This window comes from Leptodactylus fuscus, chromosome 6 (genome assembly GCF_031893055.1).
Source record: "Leptodactylus fuscus isolate aLepFus1 chromosome 6, aLepFus1.hap2, whole genome shotgun sequence".
Classification (NCBI taxonomy): Eukaryota; Metazoa; Chordata; class Amphibia; order Anura; family Leptodactylidae; genus Leptodactylus; species Leptodactylus fuscus.
Genome location: NC_134270.1, coordinates 41,875,380 through 41,884,505, shown reverse-complemented (window position 1 = coordinate 41,884,505; position 9,126 = coordinate 41,875,380). Strand labels below are relative to the sequence as shown.

Genomic DNA, 9,126 nt, shown 5'->3' with positions numbered 1-9,126 from the left:
TAAGACATGAAGAGAGAGAGAAAGAGAGAGAGAAAGAGAGAGAAAGAGAGAGAAAGAGAGAGAAAGAGAGAGAAAGAGAGAGAAAGAGAGAGATCACCATTAAGATGGTTTTGGCACCAAGGAAATCAAAGTAATCACATGACTCCCGTATAACAGCCGATTGATTTGGGTAATGAGAGATGGCCCTCCACCATCCTAACACTGATGGCATTAAAGCTAGCCCATCAATTTTAATAGTCTGGATAAAACTTTTTAAGATGTCTAGCTTCTCCGTGGGAACCTGGCAGTAACTTTAAAGATCAATGGGACGTCCGGATAATGCACAGACGTGACACCTATTCTAGATTGTCTCTCTGATGGCAATTTTACATACACACACACCTTGGGATGTGATTTTCCGGGGTAATAAAATCAGTGTTTTTTAAAAAAAGATTTACCTGGGTCCCAATGCTCCAGTAGAACCAGCCCACATAGGATGGGTGTCTGAACCAGGCGTAAACACCACTGGTCACCAGAGTGTGCGTTTCGGACTTCTCATTTTGAACGATGTGATTAAAGTTGGAGCCGGCTGTGAGCATGGCAGATTTCCTCAGAGCCTCCCCGAAGAGGACCATAAACAGCCCAATGACGCTCAGCCATGTGATCTGCTTCAGTTCTGTGAAAAATTAAATGCTGTCAAGATAGAGGCGAAAACCAACACACCGTGTGACGGGTGGCTGATTCTTGTGGTGGATCAGACATGAGATATAGCACTTAGAGTATGTTCACACGGCGGAAAATGTGAACATACCGCGGCATCCCGCTCCGGGCCTAATCAGGAGGGAGTAATGTGCCGCAGGCTCTGCGGTGGAATCATCTTGTTTCTTTTTTCTGCTTCTAGCTAGTGGGAAAAAAAGAAGCGAGCGGCTCCCACTGAAGTCAATGGGAGCCGTTTTGGTAGGCGGATTCTACGCCACAATCCGCTGCCAAAAAAACTCTGTGTGAACTAGCCCTTAGGCTGGTCTTACACGACCGTAGTTTAAGTCCACAAATGGTCCGCAATTGAGAGTTTTCAATGGGACGGGATGGGAAATGGGAAGAATTTGTTCCCCATTCTGAATGGAGTGGTGGTCATGACAGTATGAGCATTTCCCCATTTATTTTAACGGGAGTGCTAGAGACAGCTGAAGTACAGCACTCTGCTAAAACTACGCTATTCTCCTGATCAGTGTGTGCGTGCGTATATATATATATAGTTCTGAGAGGTCAGAACCGGTCTTGCCTTTCTTTTTTTTTTTTTTTAAACTGCTATGCAGTTCCTTTGTTATCCCTCCTGTAAACGTAACTAAACAGCTCAGCTTTACCATTCCCTTTGTCAATTATGTGTGTCACTACACAGTCTGACATGGTTAGCCCTGACTGGACAATATCAGGCTGCATACGGACGAATCCTATTAATGGAGAATAATAACTTTCAAAGTCAATAGCCATACATTACCAGGAGGGGCAACAGAGGAAGGGCAGAATGCAGAGTTTAAGGTTCTTCAAAAACGTTATTTCATGTAAAATCCAATAAACAATGGCCAGTACTCTCTACTGTAACACACTGGAGATGTTATGTTCACACTAGTGTTCGGGTTTCCGTCCTTTGGATCCACAGAGGGACTTGAAAGACGGAAACCAAATCTGCACGTCAGGTTTCTGATGATTTTATACTGAAAACAGTAGAGGGAAAGTCTCTGATTTTAAGCGGAACCTGTGGTGGTGTCTCGTACGGAGACTTGAACGCTAGTGTGAACCTAGCCAGAGCTGACAGGCTATTGTTTTGTGCCGTTACGCAGGCCTATGGTTACAGATTGTGTATAAACCCTGTAGTCTGACTTCACAGTTCTCTTACTCTTTTCCCTCAAACTTCTACCATATGGATCAGGGTGCGATATAGAAGCAATGAATATAGGGTGTTGGTATACACAGACTGGTTTCTGTCAGCAGAATACCTTAAATAGTGCTGTGCTGACTGGTCAAGCAATCTATGGCCACCACAGGTCAGCTGTCATCCTAACAAGGACACAAACCTGGATAAATGGTTTTCTCGATGGTGAATTCTACCCAGGAGGAGAGGGCAGCCAGCGTGTATTCCAGACTGTGGTTCAGAAGGAAGGAGTCCAGGGACAGGCTTCTAGGATTGTTCATCGCAGTAATTAAATATTCAGAGTAGTGGAAAAATGAGAGTGAGCACATGTACCTAGAACAGAGAGCAGGTCAGAGCTGCAGCGACGGTGACAGATCAATGGTACAACCACATTGCCATTTATACTGGAACAGAATGGATAAAACAACACTATGGCACAAAAGGTCAGAACAAGGATGGTGGCTGAAGAGGCCCAATTTCCATAAAGGTCATAGAAGTGTTCTGTACTATATTGGAAATCCATAAGTGTGTGTCCATATAAATATGACTGGTGGGTTTTAATCACATCGGCTTTTAGCACAGAGACCTGGGTGCCTATTACTACCCAAAGAATCCCATTGTATCAATGCCAACGTTACCTTGGAGATCCCCAACACGAAGAACTAAAATGGCATGGTATGGTGGGCCACTCATTCTAGTTACTGATGGGGTTTCGGGTTAAGGAGGTTGCTTGGGCTCGGTCACATTTTTGACACGGATAAGCTATTCAGGGAATAGGTCATCAGTATCAGATCAGTGTGTGTGTGTGGGGGGGGGGGGTTGGGGCTGAAAGCAACCAACCAGACATTTTTTTGGCTTTCATTTTCGACTCTCAGCCAAACCCCATAAAATTTTAATCGCACTGTTGACAGAGCCATACGAGGGCTTAATATTTGCGGGACAAAATTGTTCTTCATAATGGTACCATTTATTATTCTGTACAATGTACTGGTAAAAAAAAAAAAAAAAAAAAAAATCAGAACTGTGTGGAATTGGAGAAAATGTGTATTTGTGCGACTTTCTTACAGGCTTTGTTTTTATGACAATCACTGTGCAGCCAAAATGACAAGTCACCTGTATTCTATGTTTCTGTACGATTCGGGGATACCACATTTATATAGTTTTTACACTTTAAACCCCTTAATAAAAATTAGTTAAGGCATTTTGGGGACTGTATTGTTTTTTTATTCAAATTTTAACAAAACAGAAAAAAAAAAAAAAAAACCCACACAAAAAACGCAGTTCTGCACTTTTTCAATCCCCCCCCCCATTACAGTGTTCAACCTACAAGAAAAATATTTTTATAAGTTTGTAGAGTGGGCGTTTTAGGAAACAGGAATACCTATATATGTGTTTCACGGTATTTGTTTTACTTTTATATGTGTTCTAGGAAAAGAGGGGAGATTTCAATTTTTTTTTTAAATTTAAATATTGCATTTATTAGATCTCCTAGGGGTCTTGAATGCTAAAGCATTTGCAAAATATCAGCATTTGTATGACAGGCTGCATAAAACAGCCTGTTATATAAATTATAGCCAGACAAGTCCTCAATCGGCTCCTGGCTGTCATGGCAACAGGAAAACAATCAGCTTTGACTCCCGTGGTTATTGCCGCCACTGATCGCAGGCGTTAGTGCCGGGTCTCTGCTGTGTAATACAGCAGAGACCCATAGGCTATGGTGGAAGCTCAGATCCTGAGCGCCTGCCATATTTAAATACCCAACATTCATCGAACTATAAGGGTGCATTCACACAGAGTATACGCTAAGCGCTTTCTGAACGTAAAACACGTTCAGAATGAGCGCGTACAAAGCAGATCCCATTCATTTCTATGGGAGCCGGCATAAGTGCGCTTCCCCATTGAAAAGAATGGGCTGCTTTTATCCCTATTCCTTTCAATGCGATACGCGTGTATCACACTGAAACCAATAGGGGAAAAAAGCAGCCCATTCTTTTCAATGGGGAGCGCACGTATGCCGGCTCCCATAGAAATGAATGGGATCTGCTTTGTACGCGCTCATTCTGAACGTGTTTTAACGTTCAGAATCAGGCAGCGTATCAGTAGTGTGAATGCACCCTTAGAAGGTCAGATCGGTAGTGTAGCCACAGGCTTTGGGCTGATAGCAAGAGATCAGATTTTGAGATTTAGATATATTTGCCTCAAAGACATTCTGCCATAAAAGAACCTAGAAGCTGCCAGGAGGCTTCAGTGAAGAGGATCCAAATGACTGACCTGTAGACAGGACTAGAACTATTACTCACCACCCAAAGTGCCTCCATGGCGTCTGCGTGATGCTCACCAAAAAGCCACAACCAAACACAAAGCCTAAGAAAGCAGCTCTGATGGCGACCTGCGGGCACAAACAACAGATGTTATATGATATCTGATCATTAGTGACAACCTCTGTGTCCTCACATCCCAACCCCCACTGCCCGGCTGTCAGCTCCTTTTAGTGTGATCTCTGAAATCTTCTTAGATAAAATCTCCTCAATCCTTTAACCTTCTTCCTCAGGGATGACCTGGACATGGAGTAACAGGATGAAACAGCAGCTCATCTTTCTGTGGTGATAGAAGGGTCTTATGTATGATAGAAATCTATACACCAGCACTAAAAGGGTGTCAGATTCACCTTCTAAATGGACATTGGGGTCAGTCAGTTGTCCCCTCTACGAGTCAATGTCACTATGTAATAAGTGGTTGATCCGATCATTGATTTTAAAGAGATATTACATAGGCAATAATAATGATGTGGGGGTTGTAGGGATGGTTAAAGCGGCTGGACCTAGAAAGGGGGAAACCTGTGCAAAAATCTGCAGCATAAAATGACATGGAACTTAAAAGTCTGATCTGCTGACCAATGTCCACTGCTGGTATATGTAGTGTATTGCTCAGATTGCTGTTATTGTAACGTGCTGCAGGTTTCTGGCCTGCAAATGTGGACGGAAAGTACAGGATAGGTCACCGGTATGTAATCTGCGGGATTTTGACACCAGCCCAGTTTCCTGGCCGTCTCCAGAAGCTGCTGAAGTGGATGGGGAACGCACGCAGGCTGAACCATTGCATAGCGCTGGCTCCAGGAAACTGTAGGGCTGATCCTATTGTTTAAATAGAAACTTCCCAGCCACAGCACCAGCACTACTGATCTGTGCAGGGTCTGGGTGTCACATAATGGTGGCCTATCCTAGGCTATCAGTCCAGTCTAGAGAATCATCTTACTCTGGGAAAGATGGGCAAACCTGTACAATGTTGCAAAAGGTGTGGAGGGTGCCCCTTGTATATTCTAACAAAGTAGCGTCCCAACCCCTAATAAAGACTATGTATATGTAAATGGGTGCAATGAACCAATCAGAATTACATGCGTAGAGTAAGTGAGTGACTCTACGTATGCATTTACGATTGGCGAATAAAACCACGCTTGCATTGAAGTATTTACGTATATAAAGTTGTTATACAGTGCGGTCACCCATCTTTCCCAAACTCCTGGTTAAGCGGACTAGGTATACAGCCGCCCTCTTATAAAAAGGCAGATGTACTATACAGTAAGCTGGGCGACAACTGGGAGTGATCTGAGGGTACAAGGAGGAGGGTACATCACCCAGAAATCACTGAGAAATCAATTGGGGTGGTCCGTAATCTCATTTTGTAAAGCTGCTTCCCCCATTGAGGCGCTGATCTTAGGCAGGGGCTAGTGAAGAAGACGTCTGTCCATTAAGAGGTCGCCCTATAAATCCCCCAATAGCTGCTTAGAACAGAAACGGTCCCTTTCCAACAGTGGCCACCAAGCTGTGCCATAATAATATAATAAGGAGCCCCCCGCCCCAATAGTGGTGGTCACAGCCTGCAGGGTGGTCACTATCACTCACAGACTGCACACAGCCAGCCACCTACTATACCAGGAGCTATGTCAGATAAGGGGGAACTGCCACCCATACTGGTACCATCACTCTGCATGCCCCCCACACACACTGTACCTGGTAGAGATGAGCCCGGTAAAGCAGCAGCAGGATCCCGTTCACAAGCGCTACAAACACAAACAGCGCTAGCCTCCCCGGTGAGCTGCCCAGCAGGGTCTCCTCCGGCTCCGTGTACCTGCTGGTGATGAACGGTAGCGAAATTACCGACACCCCGAGTAAGAAACTAAGCAAACTCACTCTGCCCTCCACTACCAGCCCATTGCCGGCCATCTTGGAGGAGGCAAAGAGGAAGCCGGCCGCGCACTACCGGTCCGCTATCAGAGGTGGAGAATGAAACCTAGGAGGCGCTGGATGGAGCGACACCTGCTGGATGTATGGCGGTAGTGCAGCTTTATGCTAGAATTCTGTAGGACGAGGTCATGTGACTATGGAAAAGTCAATTGTAATTCTGGGTTTTACCTTTTTAGCAAAAAGATAATGTTAGTAGAAAGTTTTGTCATTTTCTTTGTGTATTATTACCTCAGGTTTATAGTCTCTCAGCTTGATATTAACCCCTTCCCGCCGATGGCATTTTTTGATTTTCGTTTTTGACTCCCCTCCTTCTAAACCCCATAACTTTTTTATTTCTCCGCTCCCAGAGCCATATGAGGTCTTAATTTTTGCGGGACAAATTTTTCTTCATGATGCTACCATTAATTATTCTATATAATGTACTGGGAAGCAGGAAAAAAATTCAGAATGGGGTGGATTTGAAGAAAAAATGCATTTCTGCGACGTTCTTACGGGCTTTGGTTTTACGACGTTCACTGTGCAGCCAAAATGACATGTCCCCTATATTCTGTGTTTCGGTACGGTTCCAGGGATACCAAATTTATATGGTTTTATTTACATTTTGACCCCTAAAAAAAATTCCAAAACTGTGTTAGAAATTTTTTTTTCTAAAAGTCGCCATATTCCGACGGCCGTAACTTTTTTATACGTAAGTGTACGGGGATGCATAGGGCGTCTTTTTTTGTACTTTTTAGTTCTACCATTTTCGGGAAATGTTATTGCTTTGATCACTTTTTATTCAAATTTTTATCAGAATCAAAACAGTGAAAAAATGGCGGTTTGGCACTTTCGACTATTTTTCCCGCTACGGCGTTTACCAAACAGGAAAAATATTTTTATAGATTTGTAGAGCGGGCGATTTCGGACGCGGGGATACCTAACATGTATATGTTTCACAGTTTTTAACTACTTTTATATCTGTTCTAGGGAAAGGGGGGTGATTTGAACTTTTAATTCTTTTTATATTTTTTTATATTTTTTTTAACTTTTTTATTTTTTTATTTTTATTTTTTTGCATTTATTGTTGAACCCCAGGGGGTCTGATCACTAATGCAATGCATTACAATGCTAATGCATTGCAATGGATTGCAAAAAAGCATCCTTTCTTTTGCAGGCTGCATAGACCAGCCTGCAAAAGAGAGGATTTGCAGACAAGCCTGGGAGCCTGTACAAGGCTCCCGGCTGTCATGGCAACGGGACGTCAGCCCTGGAGCATGCTCCAGGAGCCGGCGATCCCGGCCAAAATGGCGGCGCCCATGCGCCGCTGGGAAAATGGCGCCTCCGGTGCCTTTGACCGCAGCGCCGGAGGGGTTAATGCCTCCGATCGGTCCGGGGACCGATCGGAGGCATTAGAGCCGGTTGTCTACTGCTTAAAGCAGTAGACACCCGGCGGCTATGGCGGCCACCCGGCTCCCGGGCGGTCGCCATAGTTACAGACCCGACATGCGCTGTACTATTATGGCGCATGTCGGGAAGGGGTTAACTCTGAATGACATCTTACAAGATGTAACCACATGAATATTGAGTACTGTGTGCCTGTGATACAGAATAAGATAAAGATACGATAAGATAATCCTTTAATAGTCCCACAGTGGGGACATTTCAGTATGTTACAGCAGCATAGTAATACAAATACAGGATAATACAGAGTAATATATTACAGAAGTAGACACACATAAGCTGAGAAGAGAAGATATACTAGGAGTCCATAGCAGCTAAGGAACGGAAGAAAGAAGGAAGACTTCATAGTCCTATTCATTCAGTTGTCTGTGCGGAGTGACCTTCGCTTGGTCTGATGTAGATTATACAGCCTGGTCGCGGTTGGAAGGAAGGACCTGCGAGAGCACTCTTTCTCACACTTGGGGTGAAGCAGACGGTCACTTACAGTGCTGCCAAGTCCCATCAAGGTCCCATACATGGGGTGGAATTTGTTCACCCGCATGGAGGTCACCACGGACAGTATCCTTCTGTCACCCACCACCTGTACTGGGTCCAGGGGGCTCCCCAGGAATACAGCAAAATATAGGAACATACTGAAGAGAAAGAAGAAAAAGAATGGACAATTTATTGGTATAAATCTAACAACATATAGAATGAATTTCGTGTGCTTTGTTTACATCAGGGGTGCTCACACTTTCTCAGCGTGTGAGCTACTTCATTAGCTGACCAAGGCAAAAGATCTACTAGGGCGGGGCCGGGCTGGCTTGTGGGTGGGGTGGGCGTGTCTGTGGGTGTGGTCGGGCATGTGGGCGGGGCTGGGTGGATCGTGAGAGCAGGAGACAGCAGCGTTCTGTGGCTGCCCAGGGATCCCCGCTGTCTGCTTCTTCACAGCGCAGGCTGTGAGTTATCTCTGGACACTGGCAGGCTGGGGCTGCGGCAGCCTCGCCTGCCAGTGTCCGTAGATGACTCTCAGCCTGCGCTGTGAACAAGCAGACACCGGAGATCCCTGCATCCCGCGATCGACCCATACGTCCTTTGCGATCTACCAGTAGATTGCGATCGACGTATTGGGCACCCCTGGTTTACATGGACTGAACAGGTTATATGTGTAGGTTATAATGGAATGTGTGTGTGTATATATATATATATATATATATATATATATATATATATATATATATACAGTATATATATATATATATATACACTATGTGATCAAAAGTATCCAGACACTCCCAAAAACATAAGTTTTTCATATTAGGTGCATTGTGCTGCCACCTACTGCCAGGTACTCCATATCAGCGACCTCAGTAGACATCGTGAGAGAGCAGAATGGGGCGCTCCGCAGAACTCACGGACTTCGAACGTGGTCATGTGATTGGGTGTCACATATCACGCAGGTCAATGCCAAACGACACCTGGCTTGGTTTAAAGAGTGTAAACATTGGACGATTGAACAGTGGTATAACGTTGTGTGGAGTGACGAATCACGTTACACAATGTGGTGATCCG

At 44.6% G+C, this 9,126-nt stretch overlaps 1 protein-coding gene across 2 annotated transcripts in view; it reads right to left on the bottom strand.

The window, feature by feature from the left end:
- Positions 1-6,123, bottom strand: part of ICMT (isoprenylcysteine carboxyl methyltransferase) — a 122,958-nt gene extending 116,835 nt beyond the window's left edge. For both annotated transcript variants that reach the window (XR_012716989.1, XM_075279816.1), the window contains exons 1-4: positions 5,902-6,123; positions 4,192-4,280; positions 2,055-2,224; positions 438-655 (exon numbers count right to left, since the gene is read on the bottom strand). Coding sequence is in view for 1 of the 2 variants with exons in the window: in XM_075279816.1 (XP_075135917.1) it covers positions 438-655; positions 2,055-2,224; positions 4,192-4,280; positions 5,902-6,114 (690 nt within the window). In the remaining variant the exon portion in view is untranslated. The remainder of the gene's footprint in view (positions 1-437; positions 656-2,054; positions 2,225-4,191; positions 4,281-5,901) is intronic.
- Positions 6,124-9,126: the final 3,003 nt, after the last annotated feature.